Raw genomic sequence first — 27,917 nt, 5'->3', positions numbered from 1 at the left:
AACTTCTGTTAATGCCCCTCCTCCCCTTCTTACCCCATCCCTTATTTATTATTTTTCCCCTTTTTTTCCTCTCTTTTTTCTCTCTCTGCCCCTCTCACAATAACTCCTTGCCTGCTCTCCATCTTCCTCTGGTGCTCCCCTCCCCCTTTCTTTTTCCCCATGCCTCCCGTCCCATGGCTCTCCCTCCTCCAGCTCTGTATCCCTTTCTAGCTCTTAGCTTCATCCCTCCCCTGCATCAACTGCAAGGTGAATTCTGTTATATTATGATCACTCCCTACTTTGTTGTTTCATATGGCAGGTGATTTTTCTCTTCATACTTCTAATTCATTTTTGTCAATCATCGTGATGAAGTGTGCCCCAGGAGGGACAGGCATGAGTCTGTCTGTTCAGGAGCTGGGTTGGATCAATCTTCATCTGGCATTTTGTCCACAGCCATTCCAACATCAGTGGCTCTGAGTTGGCTTTGCCTGATGGAGTTCTTGAAGCACACAAGCCTCCACATGGTACTAACATGTTGATCCAGGTCGTGGTGCAGTGGCATCGGCACCGGACTTGGAGGCGAGTGGTTCCGAGTTCAAATCCGACCAGCTCCTTACATACTTTCCATCCATGCTAGGTTGAGTGTCAAGCTAGCAACTCAGCCTCGTAAGAAATAGACAAAAATGCTAAAGAAACGGCAAGGTTGCTGCAAGATGCGCCAGCTGGTGTGGAGAGGAATAACAATAACTGTCTTCCAAGGGTTCCTTTACCTTAAGCTCCCTCATCATATGTGGTTCATTACACAATACCCAGTCCAGAATTGCCTTTCAACTAATGGGCTCAACCACAAGCTGCTCTAACAAGCCAGCTCATAAGCATTCTATTCTTGCACATGCTAGTGAGTGCAAGAATAGCATGATCAGGCATATTAATGTGTGGCTGAGAGACTGGTGTAGGGAGCAGGGATTCAAATTCCTGCATCATTGGGGCCTCTTCTGGGGGTGGTAACGACCTGTACAAAAAGGATGGGTTACACCTGAACCCAAAGGGCTCCAATATCCTAGCGGGCAGGTTTATTAGAATTGTAAGTGAGGGTTTAAACTAATTTGACAGGGGGTTGGGAACCAAAGTGATAGGGCTGAGGAAGGGAAAAACAAATAAATCAAAGATAGCATGCAACAGAGGTTATAGAAAGAACAGGCAGGAGATAAGGCTTAATCAAAGACAGAGGCATGAGTTACAGAGCAATAGAGGCACGGTGCAGTTAAAGCAGAAAGCAACAAATACTGGACTGAGAGTGTTGTATTTGAATGCACGCAACATAAGGAATAAAATGGACGATCTTGAAATTCTGTAATGCTCAATAAAACCAATGACAGAACTTGTGTAATGCTGGGTGTGTCTACGTCTGCCTCTGGCTCTCCTTCCCTGCCACCTGTCCAACACCCCTCCGGCGGTGCTCCACCCTCACTGCTCCCAACATCCTTGGCTCCCACCAGATTTATAAACTCGCTCTCCGCTTCACATTGACAAACACAGTACCGTGCAAAAGTCTTAGGCACCTTAGCCATATGCATGTGCCTAAGACTTTTGCACAGTATTGTACATGCCTGTTTCCTGTGTCCTCCTTGTGATAAAGGTGGCAAGTTTGTTGGGTGTGCTGGTCATAACTTCCTAGGTGAGTAACTGCAAGGCCCTTTGTTAGATGATGCTCCTTATAAACATGATGCACTAATAGTGAAAGGAATAAGTGTTTAGAAATGTGAATGGAGTGCTGATCAGACAGATTGCTTTGACCTGGATAAAGTTAGGATTTGCAGTTAGCCAGGCAAGTCAGTAGTGCTTTTGGTGGAAAAACTTTGAATATCAGGTTAATTGATTGCTGGAGGTTCCAACTCATAAGGTATTAGAGGCATCATCCGCAATCACTATAACTAAAATTAAATGAATAGCTTTACTCTTCCTAAAGAGGTGCAGCCTCTGATAAGACTTGAAAAATTCAAAACAGGAACTTTATATGTTAGCTTGAAATGGCATTGTGTTTTTTATGAAGATTGGCTGCTTTAATCTGTTTGACAAATTGTTTACATCTAATTTTTATAAATAAATGAGCCACAAGTTTTGCTGCATTTACCATTCTGTTACATGTTAAAGTCAGTGGCCTTGGTCTGGTGATGCTACTGCATGATATTTGTGTGTCTGCCTCATACAGAACCTCAGGTAGTTAGGATGTGCTAAGTTGCAGAATTTTGACAATTAATTGCAGGCACCATTTGAAACATGATTTGCCCATTTGCATCATACCTGCATCCTTTAAAGAGAATATGAGCATCTAATTCAAAACGTCTTTCATTTGGGCACCAGTGACAAGATGGTGGTATCTCAGACTTTGAACCAGACATCTTGCTCACAGAGTGGACTTCTGAGGAGAGTTCTTGAATGTTTGGGGGCCCAGTGAGCTATTAGAGGTAGTTTCAGAAGGAATATTTTACAAATGTTAGATGATTAGCTGGGTAAAGGAATAACCACTCAATAATAAAATAGTAATGGAGGGGTGGGGCTGGGAGTTCAGATAAGGTTGTAGGGCAGAGGTTAGGGAGAAAAGTATTGTTTTTAAAATTTTATGCCCTTTTTAAGTGATCCTACTTTTGAACCACAAGGTGGCAGCATTGATTGCTGACTGAATTCTGTTCCGAAGAATGAAACCAGAAACACAAGTACTGTAGTGTGATTATTCTGAATGATCTTGTATGATTTTAAATAGCAGTAAATCAAAATATTGTTTTATTAGAATTTTGAAATAGATTGTGCTACTTGGAGAGGAAACTTCATCAAGAGCCTACTTATTTTCTGTGGATAAATTGCAAATGAATATCTTTACAACTGCAATCCAAAATCAATATTTTCCAAGTTTTTACCAACTAGTAAAGACAGTGAGTGTCCTCTGGAAAATGCTCTAAATCAGCAAGTTTTACTGCTGCTTTACATATCCATTTGAATGTTTGTGTTGTAAAAAAAAAACTTGATCTTTCTAAGATTCAAGATTCTTTATTGTCATTCTTTAGTGTAAAGTGTAAAGGAGGGTGAAATGATTATTACTCCAGATCTAATACAGCATTTTTAAAAATCCCACTAAGCATAAGAAACACAATAAGTATGAAAGCGATCCTATAAAACAATGTGCAAGTAACTGTTTTATGCACAGACTGATTATATGTGCATAACCAACACTAGCTATGGGGATTGGTGGGCTGGGCATATTGATCAACCTTGATGACATAGGGGAAGTAACTGTTCATGAGTCTGGTGGTCCTGTTGTGGATGCTGAAGGAAAAGGGCATTCCTGCATATCCCCTGTCCTTTCAATGAGACCACCTCTCATTCTCCTAATGAGGGAGAGAGAAATAAACTTAGTCTACTCAATTTCTCCCTATGTAACCAATATTATTCCTGCCCATCTCCAAAATCTTGGGATCCAAACTGGTGAACCTTTTTTTTCATCCCTCTACTGGAAGTATATACTTCCTTAGGTAGGGATAACAGTCTACTATACAATAATACACACAGTATCAGCAGGCCCCAAAACATTGGAGCTAGAGGTCTTTATTATTGTTCTCATATCATCTTGCAGTAAAGGCCATCTTGCCTTGCAGTTGTTCACTATACCTGTATGTTGTATGTGTATGCAAATTTTTTAACAACATTCAAATAGATATGCAAAGCCGCAGTGAAACTTACTGATTAGAGTGTTTTTCAGAAGGCACTCACTGCTTTCTAAGTAAAACTTAGAAAATATGATTTTGCATTGCAGTTGTAAAGAAACACCAAATACTTTTCAATTTCTTACATTCTATATCGAAGTGCATGATCACGCTCACTCACACACACACACACACACACACACACACACACACACACACACACACACACACACACACACACACACACACACACACACACACACACACACACACACACACACACACACACACACACACACACACACACACACACCCCTCCCCACCCCCAAAAGTGTGAGGTCTTAAAATCTATATAACCCCAAATCCCTCCTTCAATTCAAACAGCTACATATTATGCAAATGTTACTATTTCCTGTTTAAAAAGGATGAGCAAAGTATCTTAAAGCCTTTCAGACATTAAGACAACGGCAATCAAGAACTAATTTTTACTTTATGTACTACTTTTAGGAGCTGCACATATAGGAAAAGGTATTGGTGGAATATTATTTGCAAGGTTCTCAAGAACTCCCTCAGTGAATACGAGTACAGTCAGTGAAGATGTGAAAGAAGTAACTGATGAAGAAAAGAAGACTCTTGAAGTTCCATTGAGTCCAAAGATACTGTCACGTAATGACTCTGGTCTTTTGTTGGGTGCAGGTTAGTAAATGAATGCACAATTTGTAAAATAAAAATAATTGCAAAGATTGTTCCTCCAAAGTTTTAAATTGTGTTTAATGAATTGGTAGATAAATTGCTTTTTTCTATAATTGTAACAAATTTGCAAACAATACATATTTTTTAAATCAGAATTCTGCATGTTATTTGGTGTTGGGTGGTTTTCATGAGTGTTGTGTAACAATAATTCCCTTGTCACTTCCAGAGGGTTTGGAAAGACAACTAGGGACTTCTGTACATGAATTACCATTTGTTCTCCGATGCAATTTGCCTGTTAGGCTTGCACAGTATGGAGCTGTTCCCCTTGCACTGCTCCTTCTCCAGCACTTGGAGAAATAGCTCTTAGAAAAATACCCCACAGAAACTGGCCCTTCAGTTCATTTATTCCATGCTGAACTATTTATCTGCCTAGCCCCATCGACCTGCACCCAGCCCGTATCCCTCCATACCCCTCTCATCCATGTACCTATCCAAATTTCTCTTCAATGTTGAAATCGAACTGGCATCCACCTATTGTGCTGGCAGCTCGTTCCACACTCTCATCACCTTCTGAGTGAAGAAGTTCCCTTTCATGTTCTCCTGAAACAGTTTACCTTTCACCCTTAAACCATAACCTCTTATTCTAGCCTCACCCAACCTCAGTGGAAAACACCTGCTTGCATTTATCCTATCTATACCTCTCAAAATGTTGTATACCTCTGTCAAATCGCCCCTCAAACTTCTACATTCCATGGAATGAAGTCTGAACCTTATCAGTACAGCCTAGAGAAAGGAACAACTTTTAACACAAAACTGAAATGAGAAACTGAATAGAGGGCGTTGCGGCAGAGATATTTTGCTCGAGTCTTGCTGTGTAAATTATATCAGTAGTAATGGACCACCTTTGTGGGTCATGCTGAAGGCTCCCAATAATATTTTATATTCTGTCACTTAAAGCATCTGGAAACATTTGCTTTTGTCTGGCATAGAATGATGAAATGCTAATTATTGGACTCTAAGAATCAGTGCTAATTACTAAATTAGATAATTTTATCTTGTATTTCAGTTACACTAAGTTGAGGTTCTGAAAGATTAAGGTTTAAAATGTCAATTTTGGCAAAATGGAAGCTAACTGACAGATGTGCAATTGCTTAGCTTGCAGATCTTTGTGTGATTTTCTGAAGTGCAGTGTTTTGCAGGAAAGGCAAGTTATAGCACCATTTAAAGCAATTGTGAATTATTGGCAGTTGATTTTTAATCACGCTGGTGGGAGTTGGTTGGTGTCCATGGATCTGGCATCTGGGATAGCCTTTCTACATGCTCTGACTGTAGGCAATTCATCACAGATAATTCTCCAAGTATAGATCCTGTCTTTAGGTGATTTCAGCAATGCACAAAACATGGCTATCTGAGGTGCCAATTAATGAAAGGTTGGGTTATCTTCAGCTCAAGAAAGATAAATAAATAAAGCATTTGATAAGGTCTTGTTAAGGAGATTGATTAGCAGCATAACAACATGTAGAATTGGAAATAAGATTGATATAACATTGAAATAACATTGATAGTGAATTAGTCATTGGTCAAAAAGGAAAAAGGAAAAAACTGCGGCTATTGGTGCCAGAGTGATGGGTGGTTGGGTATCGGTTTTCACTCTATATTTATCAAAGTCCTATATCCAAGTTTATTGATAGTAATACATTAGATGAAATTGCGAGAATTGAGGAAGATGTTTTTTAAAAAAAAGCTTCAAGGTGATATTAAGTACATGAATATAATGTGAGATCATCCACTTTGATGCATTGAACAGAAAGTAGAGTATTTGTTAAATGATGAGAGATTTGGGTCATGTGTATTTTCAAAGGACCTAGATGTACTAGTGCACAAATCACTAAAGGCCAACACACTAATTTTTTTTAAATGACTGGTATTCTGAGAGGATTTGAATAAAGTGCATTAATGGAATTGTATAGGGTCTTGGCGAGATAACACGTGGACTGTTGTGTACAATTTTGGAACTTTCTTCTCTCAAGTTTAGAAAGGAAGGGAGGCAATCTAATAAATATACACAGAAGTCTTAGAAGAGCTTGACTGGGAGTATGTTTCCTCTGGCTGAGGAGAGTCCAGGACCAAAGAGCACAGTTTCTGAATGCAATTTAGGACAGAGATGAGGAAAAGTTTCCTTACCCAGGAGATGACCTTTTGGAATATAGAGGCTCAATGGCACTGCTCATTCAAATCACAGATCAATAGATTCCTGGGTACTAAAGGAATCAAGTAATATAGGGATAGTGCTGGAAAATGGCACCAAGGCAGATCAGTTAAATAGAGAAGAAAACTTGAAAGGTTGGATGGCTTACTCCCCTGCTGCTATTTTGTTGTCCTAAAGCTGTGCTGCTGTTTCTAGTTAATTACCTGTTGATCTTTCATCAGGCCATTAACCTGAAACATTTTCTGATTTCCATTCTCCATTGTTCTACTGAATATCTCTACAATTTCCAGTTTTCATCTCCGATTTCCAGCACTTGCAGTTTTCTCTTTTGATTTTTTTTTAAACCTTCCCTTTGGCTGCCTTTCTGATCGGCTCGCCCAGGCCTCTGGGACTTCTTGGCCAGATATTAGAGGAGGTTTACAGGAGGGAAGAATGGTGAATGAAAAGGACTTGTATTATACTACCTGCAGTTTTATAACTAGATGCAGCCATGTAGTGAGGAACAAATAGGAAGACTGGATAACTGCATTCTGCCTTCTTAAATATTCTCAGTACTGCTCTTTGCCACAAACTTTGTAACTGCCTCCACTCCTTGTCCTTGATCCTGTGTCTTCCGTTTGCTTCGTTTAGAATGTGCCAGGGAGCTTTGTAGCTGCCTGGGGATAAATAATCTCTCCCCTCCCCCACTAGCTCCAGCCATGATACATCTGCTGCTGAAGTAGTAGAGACTGCCTTCGATCAGTGCTTGCAGTGGTTTTTTTTTATCTGGTACTAGCTACTCACAAGTATATTGTGAGGGATGGTTGTTGAAATCCAAGCAGCTGGACAGTTTAAATATGTTCGGCCCAAGTGAAATTCAGTTTGATTCTTAGAGATCAAATTCAACTCTTCCCAGTGAGAATAAATGTAAAATGGTTAACGATCAAACCAAACTCCTTTGTGCTAGTATTATAATATCTGCAGCTCTGAAGGCAAATGAGGTTCTTGCTGAAGATATACAATGGGCACATTGAATGTAAAGACTGTGGCATGTCATGCCTCCTTACCTTTTGAATTTGGGATGCCCAGACAACACCAACTGTGATGGGCAACTCTAATGTCTGTTTCAGCAGTTCTCACGTGAGTCAACTTGCTTGGTTTCCTGACTTGTTTTTCCTCTTTGCTGGCCTTATTAAATAATATCATCCATCTTTGTCAGACTCCTAGCTCTTTGAGATGAAACAATATCAACTACTTTGCTAAGTGAAGCCACCAGTTTTTTCACAAACACAAGAAAATCTGCAGATGCTGGGAACCCAAAGCAACACACACAAAAGGCAGCCCTGTCCTGATGAAGAGTCTCAGCCCAAAACATCGGCTGTTTACTCTTTTCTATAGATACTGTCTGGCCTGCTGAGTTCCTCCAGCATTTTGTGTGTGTTGCCACCAAGTTTTTTGTTGACTGAGAAAGAAAACACAAAGTGATTTAATATAGTGCTTCTGCAATGTGGGATAATAGTGTAATTTTGGATGGTTTGGTGAGAAAGACCCTACTGTATCATATAAATAACATCAGCTTCAGAAAGATGCGGCTGGATGTCCTTCCCCCGATAATCACCATACCCTCACAACCCTCCCTCCACACATTCCTCTCACCCATTTAGTCTTTGAAGTAATAGATTTCAGATCAACAGTTGGGGCTCTACCACTGACCTATATGAATCCTTAAGTGGAAAATAATGAGTACTCTGATTTTCGGACAGTTTATTTTTCTCTGTGTGTGCTTTTATCAGCTCATCTGGATTTGTAAGTGATATTCTACCCCATTAAAATATCTGTCCCTCCATGCCATTTAAACGTGAACACAGAGTCAGTTCTTTGGGGATTGGTTGGTACAGGGAGATATTGGAGAGAAAAAAGAAGAGAAAGGAAATTTTCAGGGAACCATCTGATGGAGTAATTGCAACCCACGATTATGGAAAAGTCTACAGGGTTGATTGTTCATTTTAAACACTTTCCTCTTGGTCCTTCAATTATAGCTCTCCTCGAGGTATAATTGAGAATGTGATGAGCATGTATTTACAACAAAGGAAATTACGTCAGCTTAATGTAAAATTTCTGTTGAATATTTTGCTTGAAAATTTTAAGATCTTGACAGTGCTTTTATTTCTCTCCCAGAGTTAGAACATCGCCTTGACTTTGAACTGCGGGAAGGCCTTGTAGAAAGTAGATACTGGTCTGCAGTGACATCACACACCTCGTATTGGTCATCGCTAGATGTTGCTCTTTTTCTCCTCTCATTTTTGTACACCCAGAGACCACCTGGAAATGAAGACCAATCAGAAACCACCGATTTTAAGGAGAAACCGTACAAATGAAAATCTGTATGGAATTAATAATAGAACTGCTATTAATGTGCAATGAAAACTAAGAATTACTTTTCTTTTTTTATTTTTGTTTTTATTTAATTATTTTTAGAATCCACATTAATACTGGAAGACCAATTTCTAAATAAAATACTTGAGCTAGATAAGTTTAAAACTTTCCAATCTGTTCAGTTTGCCCCTATTCACTGTATTTCGGATGTGTAAAATGCATAAGTTTATAATCATCTGGGTTTGAGACTAACACTATGGTGGAATTTATAATTTTAAGCTTGATTGTATTTGTTTTGAATGTGCAAACTACATATAATTGAATAATTGTTTTGTACTAAAAGCATAATCCACTATGAATGTTGAAGTTTCTACTTATAGTTCCACCCTCCAGTCCTTGTCTCACATCTAGGCAGTATAGTTAATAATGAACTGTTTACACATTTGAAGTACAAAATGTATTTTGGTGCTTATAATTTTATTAATATATCTCTAATATTTTTCACTTGTTTACTGGGTCATGTATAAATATATATGAGCTGAAACAACTACACTGTGCTATTGTATAGTACAGGAGGCACCACATTGTCATTTTCTGTGTTTCTTGTTTTATTTTACAGTCAATAAATGCCCTGGAGGTTTTACATAGCCACGTGTTTAATTGTAATCTCAAATATGTTGCAGTTAAAATTTAGTTTTTCCTTGCATTTCAAAATGCTGCTGATTGGATCAAAGGCAATCATATTAAGTTGAGATAGATAACTCAGTCTGGCAATGTGTAGCAGTTGTATTATGCTTGAGGGTGGGGGGGGATGTTTACACAGCTTACTACACTGCATCTTCCTCCAAACTTTGAATATTGGGTCAGATCAGGATCATAGTTGGATGGTAAGTGTTTTGTGGGGTGGTCATAATAGGTGAGTGGGGGTTGACATCATGATTGGACCAAGGTACAGTGCTGAAGAAACCGCAACGGAATCTACTTGTGGGACTTCCAAACTCCAGACTTCACAGCCTTAACTTTTCAGACACTATAGGTGCTTTTTTACATTCTGTTGAACACACTTTGCATTTGTTATGAGAATTTCCTGCTGTATGACTGGCCTATGCCATCTGTGGGCCATACGTGCACAATAAAATTTAATAGAAGTGGTATCCAAATGTACATCTTGTGTCACTGGATGGTACCTAGCATATCTGGGTTCCTTTATGTAAGCATTGAAAATTGGAAACATTTTAGTGATCTTTGGAAAAAGTGCATTAAATGCTATTTTTTCTCATTTAAATTATTTTGCATAGCATACAATTTTGCATGTTATGCTATAAAATTTCAAAGATTTCACATTTATAATCCTCTGGATTTCAGTGTTGATAACTTCTAGATGCAAAAGCTTTGTAATTTAGTAGTTTACATCTGTTGTTAATTTTGCAAGGACATAAAACAATTGGGTTTCAGAAAACTCAATGTCTTAAATACAGTCATGAACTGTTACAATGGCTGCTTCATAATTTCTATTTACAAATTTGCAGTATTTGGCAATTGAGAAGGAATGTTTCTCAAAATAATGGATCATTTAGCACAAGATGCTAAATGTTCTTGATTTAACTAAATCTTTATAATTTAGAGTCCTTAATTTTGCTCATCTCAATTCAAAATGTGCCTCAGACTTTAAGTAAATGTTACCTGTGCCTTCTATGAGTTTGTAACCCATCAGATTTCAAGAACTGCCTGAAAATTGCACAGGCGTTTCCTTTTATGATTAAACATGATGTTTAAGAAATCCTAGGGTATGGGTCTGTCAGAGCAAGTCATGTAATGAATTAAATTTGTTACTATCATATATATAGGAATGCCAACTGTTTTGCACAGCAATAAAAATTTTAAAAGAAAAATTCAAACAAGAACGATCAGCAATATTTCCAAACAGGTTCAATGTTGTACAAAAACATTCAAGCTACCTCAGATTCCAAACTTCCCAAGTTTCTTTGTGGGAAAAATACAAGGAAAGGAATAATCCTATCATATTCCTCAAATCTAATTTTAACATGTTGGTAAATGAGGGAAAGTCTCCTGCCATGCTTGTCCCTTGTCAGGCTCTTAAGGTCTGTAAATGAATCGGTACCTAATTCAAGAACTGAGTAGTACTTATTGGTAATTATTTAACTGTTTTAATCAGATTAGATCAAAAAATCCAAAATTGTGATCCAAATTACATGTTCAATTCTGAAATAATGACATCTGTGAGGCTAACATAATTTGGTGTGGCCAAGACTTTTCTATGTAGTAATACGCATAGCTTGTTTGGTATTGCCAGTGAGGATGTGTTGCTCTTCCCCCTTATCCTCACTCAATCTCTGAGAATTGACCCTTTTATTGGGAGTGCAGCCCATCACCTGATGGTTTTCTTTTGTCTTTTTATTTTGTTAACTATTAACTTTGATAATTGCAGTCCTGGGCCTGATTGATTACATCTCTCACTGAGATCTCCTCTGCTGCCACGATGAAGCCACTTACAGGATGGAGGAGCAACATCTCATATTCCATCTGAGTACCCTCCAACCTGACAGCATGAACATCAATTTCTGTAACTTACGGTTATTTCTTCCCTCGTCCACTTCTCTCTTTTACTATTCCCATTCTGGCTCCCATCTTACACCTTCTCCTTAACTGTCCATCATCTCCATATGGTGCCCATCTTTCTCCCATGGTCTACCTTGCTCTCCTATCAGATTCCTTCTCCAGCCTTTTACTTTTTCCACCTGTCACCTTCCAGCTTCTCACTTCATCCCACCCACCAATCCACCTTCTTCTCACCTAGTTTCATATATCACTGGCCAACTTGTACTTCTTCCCTGCCCCAACCTTATTTCGGCTTCTTCCCCCTTTTTCCTGTAATATAGAAGGGTTTTGGCTGGAAATGTTGGCTGCTTATTCCTTTCCATGGATGCTGCCTGATCTGAGTTCGTCTAGCATTTTGTGAGTATTCAATAACTATTTTAACCTCCAACTATCCATTACTCAATTGTTGAGCAAAGGCAAAAGCATGATAAAAATCTTTTTAATCGTTTTCAGTTTTGTAAAGGATCACAAGGAGACCTTAGGAAAATACTACTTTCAATTTGCAAAACTCATCAAAAAGATAGCAGAAATAGTGAGGGTAGTGTTCATGGGTTGGTGTGTTGTCCACTCAGAGATCTGATGGCAGAGGGGAAGAAACTCTTCCTAAAGCATTAAGTTTGTGTCTTCAGATTCCTTTTCCTCCTCTCTAGTAGTAATAAGAAGAGGACCAGTTCTGGGTGATGAGTGTCCTTTATGATGATGTCACCTTTTCGAGGTATCTCCATTTGAAGATATTCTCAATGTTTGGTAGGTTAATTCTCTTGATGGAGCTGATTGAGTTTCCAACCCTCTGCAGCTTTTTTTTTTATCCTATGCAGTGCCCCCTCCATAGCAAACGATGATGCAACCAATTAGAATGCTCTCATGGAACTCAAAACTCAGTTTCCGAGACAGTGGTGATTCCTAATTTCCATATGCTTCTGCGACAGGGACTACTTTAATAGGTAACTCAGCAGTCAAATATACTGTCACTCTTCCAAATTCACTGGAAGAATAAGTAAACCAACATTAATCCTCTCCCAGGACAATATCCCCAGCTTTCTGACCATGGTTATATTCTCTGTCAGCTACCTTCGCAGACCATCTCATCTGTATGCCCAACACCAGAATTCCAAAGCAGACACACTAGTCTCTCATGTGATGAGGTTACAAGGTGGGCAGAGAAAAGAACTGAAGGATATTATCAAAATCATGTAAATACATAATGCTCCAGAAGATGGCAACATTTGATCTAAAATGAATGTAGCCACTTACAATCAATTATTACGAAAGAGCTAATTACAAATTTTATTCTGTGAAATGGCACAACTGTAAATTAAACTTTTGTTCTAAAATTAAATGTCTGATGTACACCATTTAATATTTGAAAAACCATAATAATCAGTGTTCATGGGCTCCAAACAGAAGTGTAATTTCTTCTTTGTACATTATTAACCAGAATAAGGGCCATTTAATTGTTGCACCAATTTCATATTTAATCTTAAATGATGAATGAAATATTTACTCCGTGGGATCAATACCTGTTCTTGAAATAAGTCTTTAAAATGTATATAGCTTCTTAAAACATACAACTATGCTACTTTACTCTACAAGGCAATATGCACTCTATCCTTAAACACCAGAGATTCTGCAGATGTTGGAAATCCAGAGAAACACACACAAAAAGTTGCAGGAACACAGCAGGTCAGGCAGCATCTATGAAAATGAATAAACAGTCCATGTTTCAGGCCGAGACCCTTCATCAGGACTGGAAAAGAAGGGCAAAGACACCATAATAAAAAGATAGGGAGAGTGGGAGGATAAGCTAGAAGGTGATAGGTGAAGTCAGGTGGGTGGGAAAGGTAAAGGGCTGAAGAAGGAGGATTCTGACAAGAGAGTGGACCATAGGAGAAAGAGGGGCACCGGGAGTGATAATAAGCAGGTAAGGAAAAGAGGGAAGAGGTCAGAGAGGAGAACAGAAGAAGAGGGAAGTGTAGTGTATTTAATATTTCAAGAATATTGTTAATATATTTGATTAAGCATTCTTTCTTTGTTTTCATAACTTATTATGGGTTATATATAAAAAGTACATGAATGGCATATGTCATTAAGCCTCCACATCATGTGCAAGCACCTCACTGAAAAACGGGGCGAAAACCTAAATGTATTTTTCTTTCAAATAATTTCTGAAGTTACAAAACATACAGTAGTGACAGGAACATTTTAAAACAGACCTGTGACCATTACATGTTGAAAAATGTTTTTCTTTGGAAGGGGAAAGAGGTGTTTAAGTTTTTTTTAAAAAAAGGCAGAACACTAATGAAGTAACAAGCAACGAGTACAGCATAGGTTCATAATGAATAGCCAGTGAGTACCGGATGATGATAATGATAAGTAAATAAAAGCAGAAATGGCTGGCTACATTGGAAAGATAGATGTGTTCAATTGCATGACCAACAACTGGATGGTGTGTACTGAATGAATTGAGCAGTATCTTCAAGCAAATGAAATAGCAGATGAAAAATGAGTGCCAGTATTGCTGCGTGGAAAAAGTATATAGTTTGCTTAGAAGTTTAACTGCTCCAACCAAACCAGACAAAATTAGCTTTGCTGATATTGTGAATGCAATGCAGGAACATTCAGAATCAAAACCATTGTTGATTGCAGAAAGCTTAAGGTTTCATAAGTGGAATCAAAGGGGAGTCCATTTCAGCTTACATGAGCTGATGTTGGAGGCCACCTAGAAGGAATATGAGGTGCTTCTCCTCCACCCTGAGAGTAATCTCATCATGTCAGAACAGAAATAAGGATAGGAATTAAAATGGTTGGCCACTGGGAAAATACTGCTTTTGGTGGATGATGGGAGGTGCTTGACAAAGCAGTCCCACAATTTATGTGACGTCTCATCAATGCAATGGGTGAACAAAATACAATAGACAACCCCAGGAGGTATTTTCAACCCTTTATTTTGTCGGTTGTATGTCCCTAAAAAATGTTTTACAATAGATGTGATTATACTTTTGTTTTCTAATCTTCGTAATTTCATGAATGTTGTCACTAAAAAAGTGGTCTGTTTGCCAGTGTGTGAGTGGTATCCAGTCCAGTGGGAAATTAAGTTTGCCAATTGTTCACATGTTCTGTCCCTCTGGTTCATAGTAGACTATTCCCTTCCATTAGGAGATTGTCAGTTCATTTTCATTTTTCCATGCAAACTCATTAAACACATCTATGAAGAACTGATAGGCAACACAAATCATTACAAACAAAAGAAAATCTGCACATGCTGGGAATCCAAGCAACACCCACAAAATGCTGGAGGAACTCAGAAAAGCTGGGCAGCATCTATGGAAAAGAGTGAACAGTCAATGTTTCGGGCCCAGACCCTTCATTAGGTCTGGAGAAAAAAGATGAGAAGTCAGGTGAGAAGGTGGGGGGGAGGGGAGAAAGAAATACAAGGTAGTGGATGATGGGGGAGGGTGAAGTAGAGAGCTGGGGAGTCAACTGATGAAAGAGATAAAGGGCTGGAGAAAGGAGAATCTGATAGGAGAGGACTGAAGGCCATAGAAGAAAGGAAAGGGGGAGGAGCACCAGATGGAGGTGATGGGTAAGTAAAGTGAGGAAGGGAATGGGGAATGGTGATGGGCGGGTGCATTACTTGAAGTTCAAGAAATCGATGTTCATGCCATCAGATTGATGCTACCCAGAAGGAATATAAGGTGTTACTCCCCCTATCTGGGCATGGCCATAGAGGAGGCCATTAACTGATTATTGGTATTAAGACAAATTATGACTGATTAAGACATTATTACTATTATGTCTTTGTTGTTTTCAAAATAGACTTATGATACATATTAATAATTGACCCTAAGTTCCAAAAATTGATCCATGGTATCTGATGCATTGATTTCTGAAAAGCAAGCATTCTAAAATTTATAATTACTTTTAGGAAATATTTTATTTTACTAATGATTAAGCTTTTAAATGAAGTATAATTAAAACTCATAATTCTGTTTGAATAGTTTTTAAACAAGTATGTAACTCTTAAATGCTTTCAGCATAAATTACAAAGTTCTAATTCAATTTTGTAAGCTTTGTGTGAACTTTTACCTAAGTAATAGAAAAAAGGACTTGTAAGATCTAGCCAATCCATTCAGAATAAACCATTAAAATAAACAGTGTATTTTAATACACAATCTGAAAAGCTATGAAGAAAACTTTTCCCATTCAACAGAATTTGTAATATTCTTCCACATGTGTTTTTTGCTGCAATCACTTGAGTCGGGTACGATGTTTTCCCAAGGGGTTGTCAATGTGTATGTTACTACAAGTAAACTAAAGTTATAAATGTTCTCTTTGCAGTCAATAAATTAGCCCAAGTAGTTGTTCTGTGCAATCCCAGAACACTTAATCATGTTTTTAACTTAACAATACAATCAAAAAGCTTATATTTTAACTTCCATTTTATAGATGTACAGAACTTTGTAGTACTTGTGCTTTTATTAATAAGATGTAATAAAATCCATTATTGGGCAGGAAATGGTATCCAATAACTCCACATGGTAACTAAGAAAGACACAATATTGTCATCCATATTAATGTTGGCAAAAATAAAATTGTCTCAGCGATGTCTGCTTGAAATAGGTATTAAACTCTATGCTTTTTTTAATGGTTTTTAAAATAAAGCCCTGTAAATGTCTCGCCAGCATATAGTGGATGCATGATTGTAAACACAGTTTGACTGTTATACATGGTTGGTGGTTTTACCTAACACAAAGTGCACTGCAGATGCTGTGGTCAGATCAACACGTACAAACAAGCTGGATGAACTCAGCAGGTCGGGCAGCATCTGTTGACTGCTTCTTTCAATGGATGCTGCCCGACCTGCTGAGTTCATCCAGCTTGTTTGTACATGGTGGTTTTACCTGATGGCCAGGATCCTGCTCATGATTGGCAATGTCATTTTACATCCTGTGAGATTATTATTGCAGTCTACATTATTTCTCAAATATTTTCTTGGAATTGTTGGATTGGAATAGTTTCTGCTTTATGTCAAATTTCCTTTATAACCAAGCATTCACCAAAGGAGCTAATGAATGTAATATTTATTATACTGGGCATAATTACAACTCTGTAACTAGAACTCTGCTTAAGAGTGTAGGAGGAGAATGTGATGTTTGGGATTGAAGAACATAGCAGTTTTTCCAGTTTTATTTCATCACTGAACATGCGTATGATGCTTGGGTAGAGTCATGGCATGTGGACTTGGTCACTGAACCCATGCACTGTCTGGGAGTTATTTAAAAATGTCAGGAAATCAAAATGGAAATAACTGCTTGAAATTATTGGTGCTTATTTTTGCAATTGAGTGCAAAACTATCTGTTATTTGCCTAGCAATTTGTATTCCTCTAATCTTGGCCTTAGATAGATAGATAGATAGATAGATAGATACTTTATTCATCCCCATGGGGAAATTCAACTTTTTTCCCAATGTCCCATACATAAGACTTATGCATATCTATAATCTTATTTGTACTACAATGACCAACTGTACCTTTGGCTCCATCGGATTTAAACTTGGATGCCAATCATGGCTTGGTTGGCAGACTATTTAGCTTTGAGCCGGGTAAACGACTTATGTCCCTCTCCATGGACTGGAACACATTAATCCAGGTTGACGTTCGAATGTACACTTTGTAGTATTGTAGAATGTTTTAACGTTACGAATACTGTCTTTTATTAATAGCAGACCTCCCCACTCTTGTTAATGATTCAATGACATTACTTGGAAGAATAATAAAACTACCAATGACGCCTGAAACATTTATCCCTCCAGCATCTAAATGAAGGGACAGTTTGGTTTTCAACCCTCTGGTGTCTGTGGGAGCTTTCTATTGTTTTAATGTTGGAAACAACATTGGCAAAGTAATTGACTTTAATGTCGTTGACACTTCCTTCGTCAAAAAATATGCTGCATGAAGGGAACTATTTTAAGACTTCCAATCCTTTACGTTTCCTCAGATGTTAAGCCTTTTGGTCACTAGTCCCAATGTTTCCTCATGTGGTTCGATGTCAAACTTTGCCTAACATTCTTGCAAAGCCCTTTGGTATGTTTTACTCTGAGCTCCATCAGGTAATCCTAAAGGCAGTATGTTATCGCATAATTCTGTCTTTTCGCTTAAAGCTAAAATAGAGATGAAGTCATTTTTATGAGATTAATCGATCATATAATGTATAACGTAATATAGAATCTGCAAGCTTCCAATCGATCGGGTGACAATTTATGAGTTGGAAATTACACAATTTGTTCTGAAAAAATGCGACTTTGGTATATTTGGGAAAATATGTAGGGAGACTCCATTCCATTGTGCCGGATCGAAGCCGTCGCCCGCAGCGTCCGTGCACGACGGCCGATGCTAACGGGAATGCCGTCCTTGTGCATCCCTGGAGTTCAACGCCCGGATGTGCGGCGCTGCTTCTTTCCCATTTCCATAAAAGGCAGCGGAGGCTCGGCTTCATTGTTCGCGTTGGAGGGATTGTGGAGGCGCTGCATGCGATCGGGCCGGACACAGCGGAGGGACTGAGTTTGTAGGGCCGGCAGGGAATCGACCGGCTCCGGACGACGGCTGAGCGCAGCCATGGGCGGCGGATTGTGAGCTGCCCAGAGTGACGTTGAAGTCCAGCGGAGGAGAGGAGCCCAAGGAACGACTCCATTAGAGCGTCCGGCAGGGAAGCAACCAGCTGTGTGGACACTTGGGCGGCTTTCCTTTTCTTTTGAAGGCGGACACTGTGGGAAAACGGTGAATTAGTATCATTGTGGGTTACCATCAACGTTACTTCAGTGGATTCTCTGAGGTAATTTTCTTTTTCGCGGTATTTTCCCTGGAATAACTGTTGCTGCCGAGCAGCCGCCCCGCTCCATCTCTGCCCACACTCGGTTTGGGGAGCTGCAGGCGGCCGGATCCCAGGAGTCGAGCGATGGACGTTTCGTGTGTGTGTGTGTGTGTGTGTGTAGAGGGGGGGAGGGTTGGTCCTTTGACGGGCGGAAAGGGGGCTAATCCGATCCAACTCCAAAGGTCGCCTGTTCAGCGGAAAACACGTCCGAAAACAGCCAAGAGTTTTATTTGATCCAGGGCTTTTCTTCGCCGACCCTACCCAAGCGGGATCCACATTTTGCGAGCAGTGTTTTAATCAATCTCAGACTGGGAATTGCGAAGTCCGTTTGGGAAGCGCCGCTTTGTATCCCGGGTCCCCCGTGGATTTCTCACGCTACAGGAGTGGGGCAACCAGACACTTCTGAGCCCCATTTTGTTTTCAAGTGTGTTTAACGGAGGGGAAAGCCATTCTAACAGGTCAGCGGTGCTGCCGCGTCTCCTCTTTATAACGGAATAAAGAGAAAGCAAAGGCGAGCCCGTGTACGTGCAAAGATCTTTAATTCTTTGACTCGTACGAACTGCATTTAATATTGAAGTATAACACAATTTTACAACCAGATTATGTGCTCTGAGAAGATTAATAGTATTATTGGTTTATTGTACTACTCTTAACAGTTTTAAAGTTTGTTATCAAGGGGCGTAAATGTCTTGCCTTTATTTTGTCACAGTTAAACGGAATGGCTCTGGACGGTATTCGGATGCCTGATGGCTGTTACGCTGACGGGACGTGGGAGCTGAATGTTCTTGTGACCGATCTGAATCGCGATGTTCCCCTCCGAGTCACCGGGGAAGTGCACATAGGCGGAGTGATGCTTAAACTGGTGGAGAAACTTGGTGAGTTCTGATCCTGGTGGGGAGTGCCATCTCTGATTTTTGCCAAAAGACACGCTATGGATATTATCGACGGTGCGATTGCACGATGCCTTGTATGGGTTACAGTTTAGACCAGATGATGCGTTGGCTGCGCAGAGAAGGAATTTCAGAAGGTTGAGCCAAACTCCAATGTTACTTTCTGCTGAATCGCTGCCAGTCGGGAGCTGAGTGAGCCTTGTTGAAGTTCATTGAAAAATGTAAAATTAGTTATGTTTCGTTCAATCTATAATAAGCACCCCACCACATCACCTACTATCACTTTAATGTATTATGTATGTGTATACATATATGTGTGTTTATATGTAAGTTTTGCATTTTTGTGACATAGTAGGATGATACAAAGATAAAAAGGTTCAGAATTCACCCAAAATTCAAAAAATGCATATTTTAATATAAATTTTGTTCAGTAAAATTCCACAAGCAAGTTGATAATCTTGTTGCTTATATTTAGACCATAAGACATAGGAGCAGAATTAAGCCATTTGGCCCATCGAGTCTGCTCCACCATTCAATCATGGCTGATCCTTTTATTACCGCTCCTCAACCCGAGTTCCTGGTCTTCTCCCCGTAACCTTTGATACCTTGTCCAATCAAGAACCTATCAATCTCTGCCTTAAATACACCCAACGACCTTGCCTCCACAGCTGCATATAGTACCAAATTCCACAAATTAACCACCTTTGGCTAAAGAAATTTCTCACATCTCTGTTTTGAAAGGGCATCCCTCTATCCTGAGGCTGTGCCCTCTTGTCCTGGACTCTCCCACCATGGGAAGCATCCTTTCCACATCTACTCTGTCTGCACCTTTCAACATTCGAAAGGTTTCAATGAGATCCCCCCTCATCCTTCTGAATTCCAGCGAGTACAGACCCAGAGCCATCAAACCCTCTCCAATGCCAGCACAGCTTCTCTAAGATGAGGGGCCCAAAACTGTTCACAGTACTCAAGGTGAGGCCTCACCAGTGCCTTATAAAGCCTCAGCATCACACCCTTGCTCTTGTACTATACATCTCTTGAAATGAATGCTAACATGGCATTTGCCTTCCTCACCAACGACTCGACCTGCAAGTTAACCTTTAGGGTGTTCTGCACAAGGACTCCCAAGTCCCTTTGCATCCCAGATTTTTGCATTTTCTCCCTGTTTAGAAAATAGTCCACACATTTATTTCTACTACAGAAGTGCATGACCATGCATTTTCCAACATTGTATTTCATTTGCCACCTTCTTGCCCATTCTCCTAATCTAAGTCCTTCTGCATCCTACCCGTTTCCTCAACACTACCTGCCCCTCCACCAATCTTCGTATCACCTGCAAACTTGGCAACAAAGCCATCTATTCCACCATCTAAATCATTGATATACAGCACAAAAAGAAGTGGTCCCAACACCGACCCCTGGCAGAAGGCAGATAATGCATTTATAATCTGTCTTTTCACAAGCATTTTATTGTGTGCTACTTGTCCTATAAATGAAGGTTTGAAACTCTCATGAGGAGAGGAAATTCTTACCAGTTTGTCCTTGCATCAAGGTGTGCTGATAAAAGGTGATCAATTACCTTGTTTTGGTGATAATCACAATTGGTGGGTGAAGACTTACCTAAATCCCAAACATGATTTTTTAAAAATATAATTGGCAGGGAGGTGGGAAGTTGGTTACATATGATTTTGATAGTGAGATTTGGAACGAATGGCAACCCATGCATGAGATGTACAGGAGGTTTAATCTTCAAGCATAAAAGTTGCAGCATGACAGATTCAGTGTAAACTAATTCCTTTAATTTGCTCCCCCCTGACTCTGTAATATGGTAATGATTAAGAAATCACTCAGTAAAACGTCACCATGGTTAAACATTATATCCCCGAACTCAAGATCATGCAGACTAGCAGAGAGAAAATGGAGGAAAACTGGACAAGAAAAAACTAGGGTCCATTAAATCTGCCGTATGCTTTGCAAGAAAAGCCTATTTTTCAAAGATTATTACAGAGAATAATGCCTATTCAAGAATAATGTTCTCAAATATAAACCGAGTGTTGAACCCTACACAACATAAAACGTCTTCAGTCAAGGCATATAATTCCACAAAATCCAAGGAAATTGCAATCTTTTTTATTAACAAAATTGCTTCCATTAGCTACAGATACAGGTAACCTCTACAGCCAACCTCTTAAAAAGGGCAGCCATGTCAAAATTATAAGTATTTCTGATTCCAAACTCTATAAGATTGTAACAAAGAGTAAGCCATCTACTTGCTGTCTTGATCCTGTCCCTACCACACTTTTTAAAGACTCTTTTAATAGTGTTTTCAATTCTGTTTGGTAAATTATTAACACATCCCTTGAAACTGGAGTTTTTCCAGATGCCTTCAAAACTGTGGCTGTCAAACCCCTACTTAAAAAGCCAAACCTTGATAGTTAACTGCAGCCCTGTATCATCAAATCTTTCCTTCCTGGGCAAGATTCTTGAGAAAGTCACTTTCAACCAACTCAACAACTTTCTGAATGAGAGTAATATTCTAGAAAAGTTTCAGTCAGACTTTAGAGCAAACCACAGCACAGAGATAGCCCTTATCAAAATTTGTCAATGACCTTAGGCTCAGCACTGATACCAATAGACCCTGGATCTAAGAGCTGCTTTCAACACAATTGACCACAACATTCTCCTAGATTGCCTTGAAACTGGGTTAGCCTCTCTGATAGTGCCCTTAATCGGTTTTGTTCATGTATCTTGGAGAGAATTTTTTTTTGTCTGACTTGGAGACCAATTTTCTAAGAGATATGTACTTTTTGGTGTTGCTGCTTTCTCCTTGTGCATGCTCCCCTTAGGAGACATCATTAGAGAGCATAAACCACACTTCTGCAGATGACACACAGTTGTATATCTCGATTAAGCTCGATGATGATAACACCCTGTGTTCTCTGACTTCAAGTATGGCTGCAGTAAACAAATTGATGAGCAATAATTTCCTAAAATTAAATGAAGTTAAAATTGAAATACTTTTGGTTGGTCCCAAAACCAAAAGAGATTAAACTCCTTGATAAACTTGTGGATTTGACTCCTGTTGTAAAATCAGAAGTAACAAGCCTGGGTGTTATCCTTGATTTAGATTTGAATTTTAAATCCCACATATAGAAAGTGAACAGAGTAGCATTTCTACACTTGAATATTACATGATACTGTAGTGGTTTTATGTATTGCTCTGTACTGCTGCCACAAGAAAAAACAAATTTCATGACATGCGAGTGACGATAAGCCTGATTTTGTTATGGGTCTCTACTGAGGGGACAGGGATAGGAGAATCATGGTTTGGAAAGGGAGTAAGCAGAAAGCAACAGAGAAACATTCTGTAATTATCAATAAACCAATTGTTTGGACTCAGATGACCTTGCCTGGTGTGTCGGGACTGGGTGTTTCTGCACCCACACCACCCCTCGCCCTGGCACTCCTTCTCTGCCACCTGTCCCACACTCCTCCTGCTGTGCTTCACCCTCGCCATTTCCAACATCCTTTGCTCCTGCCAGATTTACAAACTCGCAGTTTGCTCCACATTGACAAATACAGTTCTGCACAAAAGTCTTTAGCACCCTAGCTGTATGAGTTGGAAGTTCTTCAGCATCAGAAATCAACATATGATTCACACCTTTATAGCAAATAGACTAGGTTGCCACAATGCACTTTTTACTGGCCTTCCAATGCAATCAACTGACAAACTTCAACTCGTTCAGACGTTGCTGCTAGACTTTTAACCAACACCAGGATAAAGAGATATATCACTCTCATTAGCTACTCTGCATTGGCCTCTCTGTTTTAGAATTGATTTTAAAGCTCTCTTACTTGTTTTTAAAGCTCTTAGTGTTCTGGGACCAGAGCACATCACAGAACCATTTTCATTTTATAATCCTGCTCGACCTTTCAGGTCTTCTTCCACTGGTCTCTTACATTTGAACAATCTCCCTCAAAACATAATTGGCAGGTCAGCTTTTTAGAACTATGCTGCTAAAGCTAGAAGGGATGCAGACTCGGCTGACACTTTTAAATGCTAATTCAAAACCTATTTATTTAACTTTTTACTAACATCATTTTGTCATTTATTTTAATTGTTTTTATTTTTTATTTTTGTTTTATTTTCATGTTTGTTCTTTTATCCCAATATAAAGCACCCTGAACTACATCTGCATGAAAAGTGCTCTAAATAAAGATAATTTTATTCATTCATACTCAGCTCAAGCTGGTAAAACCTGTGGTATGGACATAGCCAAGCACACTCATTTCTAAAATTGCTAGGAACTTTTGGACTATTATAGTAGTGTTTAGCATTTTAGCTTTCTGGAGATTTACATAAATATTGCTGTGTAGGCTTAATTGTTTAATGCTATTGTGTAGTGACTTTGGGGTGATACCAGTTGTAGATATTACTATTGGGGCAATGTATACTCTGTTCATGTTCCATAGTCTTTCAATTTCCTTTTTTAATTTGACATATTTCTGGCATTTTCCACTTATTGATTTCTGTAAGTTATTATGATTGTGATTATCAAGGGCATGCATTTACAAACGGCTGTCAGAGATAAGTTTCTGTTAAGTATGGGGCATTAATAGGTCTTGGTTGTGGAGAAACAACTATCTTTTTTAATTAAAACTATAAGATGTGAATTGTTCTCCATCATAAATGGAGCTGTCTATTGTGAAATATCTTAAGATGATTAGCACTGTAGATACTGTGTACTAATAACTGAGGGCCCAAATGATAGGCTGACATCTGATATGTCCAATCAGTGGCCGCTTTATTAGCTACCTCCTGCACCTAATAAAGTGGCCACTGAGTGTATGTTTGTGGTTTTCTGCTGCTGTAACCTCTCCATTTCAAGGTTCAATGTGTTGTGCATTCAGAGATGATGATCTGCACACCACGGTTGTAACTCATTGTTACTTGAGTTACTGTTGTCTTTCAGTCAACTTGAACCAGTCTGGCCTTTCTCCTCTGGCTTCTCTTATTTAAAAAAAACATTTTCACTCACAGAACTGCCACTCACTGGATTTTTTAAAAAAATGTTTGTATTCTCTAAAACCTAGAGACTGTTGTACGTGAAAATCCCAGGAGATCAGCAGTTTCTGAGTTTCTCAAACCATCTTGTCTGGCACCAACAATCATTCTATGGTCAAGGTCACGTAGATCACATTTCTTCGCCATTGTGATGTTTGATTTGAATAACAATTGAAGTTCTTACCCATGTCTGCTTGCTTTTACGCATTAAGTTGCTGCCACATGATTGGCTGATTAGATATTTGCATTAACGAGCACATGTACAGAATAATGTGGCCACTGAGGGTATGTTGAGCATTTTGGATGCAAAGGATATTCTAGAAGCCAGCTCTGCAAGTGCGTTTTGTATTACGTGATGTGTTAAGAGTTTCTGTTGCTTCAGATAGGTGTTAGCATTTATGATGTGGAGAAGGTGAAGAGCCAAGCATTGTGGAGAGACGTCTGAGTAACCATTTGTAAAGGAAGATGGAGATTGTGGTTATTGATGTCCTTGTGCAGCATCTCAGTACTTGCAATTGGTGGAAGATTAATTGGGAATCATAACGGAGAGGCTGTTGCCACAGGGCAGTCAGTAGTCTGTCTTGTGTTGCATCCTCCCATATCCCTTCAGCTTAGTCAGCCCTGATGAAAGGTCTTAGCCCAAATGCAACTGCTTATTCCTTTCCATAATTTCTGCCTGACCTACTGAGATCCTCCAGAATTGTGTATGTGTGTGTGTTAGATACTCTGGATTTCCAGCATCTACGCAATCTCTTGCATTAAAGAACCAGAAAGCAAGTTGGACAAGTATGGAAGTGTTTTCAGAAGTTGAATTCAAACTTCCAGCCAGCACTCTGAGTATGGGGAGCATGGGTAACTTGTTTATTAGCAGGTCAGCATTAGTGCGTTAAATGAATACAAGGCTTGGATAAATCAGTGCTCAAAGTAGTAGTGGAATGTCCTTTTTTGGGTATATTTTGTGAATCATTTGGAAGCACATGGGTTATCATAGGATTAGACTCAGTTAAATTTTGATTGATAACTGGCAAGCAGATGAGTTTAGCTTTGAGAGCACATTTTTAAAAGTAAAGGAATTCTGAATGGAAAATGTGATTTGGATTCCAATTAAATATACAGTAATAAAAGATGAATTTAATATGAAAGGGAGAAATGCATAAAATAATTCTGTTTGTTATTATGTCTGCATCAAAGAAGTATGCCTAGAAATTCACCAAACTGTAGTAAATGTCTCCATACAAAGTGTCATGCATATTCCTTGATTTCAAGTGGGCAGTTGAAATCTGATCATTATAGCTCATCATAGCTCAGTAGAATGCCTTGAAATGCATTTGTCTGCATGAGAAGAGCATGGTGCTGTTTCACAATACTTAATGTTAGGACAGTGTTTTGTCTTTGATTCCCTTTGGACTTTGCAGTGAGGTTAATTTGCATATTTAATTTGTTTTAAATACTTTATTGAATCTATGTATTCTTGAATCTCTTTACTATTGATCTTCACTTTAGTTGCAAGTTTTTATCTGGGTAACTCCAGAGTTATACAAAAGAGCTAAAAGTAATGCAAGGCACTTGGGGGGATTGTTTTGTGTTGGGAGAAGTGAGAGACTGCATGCAGAATGGTAATGCAGAAAGAGATTGTTGAAATAGTCTGATAAAGGGAAGCCAAAAACTCGGCTATCTTGGGGTTAGTATACTGGGACCATTGATACCTTGATTGTCTGGCATCTGAATTATCAGAAGTTCTAAAGGTCTATATCACCTGTGCCACTTGTTAGCTTTCAATGTGAGTCATAGGCTTCAGAGTGCAAGTTGGGTATCCAGGGTGCAACCCAGAGTGCAACCCAGGATCCAGGGTTCACTGCAGGCCAAGATTGGGGTCCAAAGTACCAGGAGTCAGGAACATTGGGTGAGTTTGTAGCTGGAGTTGGGATTCAGAGTGCTTGACTTAACTTCCCATATTCACTGGAAAATTTATTATACTGCTTTGTAATATGTAAAGATAAAAATATGCTTGGGTATGAATAGCATCCAAGCCTCCAGAAAATCGGCTAGTCCAGCTCTACCAAATTCCCAAAGGTATTGGAGAATCTATGTATTGCTGTATTGCTCAGGGAAGAAAGTGATGATGGGATTGCCGCACATTGTGCAGATGATGATGTTTAATTTTATCTTCCAAGAGAAGCTGAAGCAGGGAGATGAAGGTTTGGGCAAATTGACAGTAACTGGGAATCAAGAGAATGGATTATAGTGGAAAAGTAAATTGAATTTGGGACTGGGCTATGTATCGAGGCTGCAATGTAGACTCTGATTGATCTGAGAGAAGTTATGGGAATTTCTGGATGGTTATGAGAGGTTATGGGTGGTGCGGTAGCATATCGGTTAGCGTAACGCTATTGCAGCGCCACGAACCCAGTCCAGTTCTCGCCACCGTCTGTAAGGAGTTTGTATGTTCTGCCTGTGACTGCATGGGTTTCCTCTGGGTGCTCCAGTTTCCTCCCACAGTCCAGAATCGTGTGTTGGGAGGTTATTTGTTCACGGGAGTTTGATCGACAGCACAGCTGACTGGGCTGGAAGGGCCTGTCACCATGCTGTATCTAGAAACATAGAAAACCTACAGCACAGTACAGGCTCTTCGGCCCACAAAGTTGTGCCGAACATGTCCCTACCTTAGAAATTACCAGGCTTACCCATATAGCCCTCTATTTTTCTGAGCTCCATGTACCTATCTAAAAGTCTCTTAAAAGACTCTATTGTATCAGATTCCACCACCATTGCTGGCAGCCCATTGCACACACTCACCACTCTCTGCATAAAAAACCTACCCCTGACATCTCCTCTATACCTACTCCCAAGCACCTTAAACCTGTGCCCTCTTGTGGCAGCCATTTCAGCCCTGGAAAAAAGCCTCTGACTATCCACACAATCGGTGCCTCTCATCAGCTTATACACTGCCTCAGCATCTTATCTCTACAATATATAAAAACAAATTGAGCAAAAGTTGCTATGAGCTAATTTTCGTCTGCTACAATCGATGCATCTTTTTCCTCTATAAGATGTTTCAGTCAATAGGATATGTGGTTCTTTTTGAAGCGTGGTGGGGCAGGTAGATGAGAAGAATTGCCGCCACTTAATCATTAAATTCCCTTTGGGTCTCTTGTAGAATCAAAGCAAAATCGGGGTGTGGGAAAACACGTGTCTTCAGTAGAACATCCTTTTCAATTTTGGTTGCAGTGTTATCTTCCTGAGCTAGCTCAGTTTGAAAATCTGAATGCATCTGTCTCGATACAGACTGAAGACATCTTATGAAGCAGGGTTGTCCTTTCTCAACTTTGATTCCAAAAAAATTAATGGTTCTGCACATAGTTGTGGTCTTCTAGTACATTGATAGTCAATTGAATTGTGCAATTTATCACTGCATTTCCTGATCATAGCCATCCAAGGGAATGTGCAAATTGTCCCCTTTTAGAACTTGCTGAACCTAGAGATCTATGATTAAATTTACTATTGAATGCGTGTCCATGAGTGCATTCTATTTTTA

The 27,917-nt window shown here is 39.3% G+C and overlaps 2 protein-coding genes across 8 annotated transcripts in view; both read left to right on the top strand.

The window, feature by feature from the left end:
- Nucleotides 1–9,583, top strand: part of ddhd1b (DDHD domain containing 1b) — a 78,476-nt gene extending 68,893 nt beyond the window's left edge. For both annotated transcript variants that reach the window (XM_073039849.1, XM_073039850.1), the window contains 2 exons: nt 4,188–4,376; nt 8,740–9,583. In XM_073039849.1, the coding sequence (XP_072895950.1) occupies nt 4,188–4,376; nt 8,740–8,939 (389 nt within the window). In that variant the 3' untranslated portion in view covers nt 8,940–9,583. The remainder of the gene's footprint in view (nt 1–4,187; nt 4,377–8,739) is intronic.
- An 8,444-nt stretch (nt 9,584–18,027) lies between these two features.
- The window catches only part of fermt2 (FERM domain containing kindlin 2), a 160,534-nt gene continuing 150,644 nt past the window's right edge, over nt 18,028–27,917 (top strand). For 2 of the 6 annotated variants that reach the window (XM_073039856.1, XM_073039851.1), the window contains exons 1-2: nt 18,028–18,388; nt 19,137–19,302. In XM_073039856.1, coding sequence (XP_072895957.1) covers nt 19,146–19,302 — 157 coding nt within the window. In that variant the 5' untranslated portion in view covers nt 18,028–18,388; nt 19,137–19,145. Of the gene's footprint in view, nt 18,389–18,621; nt 18,949–19,136; nt 19,303–27,917 lie in introns of those variants that run through there. The other 4 variants (XM_073039857.1, XM_073039855.1, XM_073039853.1 and 1 more) reach the window with 3 other exon arrangements.

This window comes from Hemitrygon akajei, chromosome 3 (genome assembly GCF_048418815.1).
Source record: "Hemitrygon akajei chromosome 3, sHemAka1.3, whole genome shotgun sequence".
Taxonomy (NCBI): Eukaryota; Metazoa; Chordata; class Chondrichthyes; order Myliobatiformes; family Dasyatidae; genus Hemitrygon; species Hemitrygon akajei.
The sequence above is the reverse complement of the archived record's forward strand: the minus strand, read 5'-3'. Positions and strand labels throughout refer to the sequence as shown.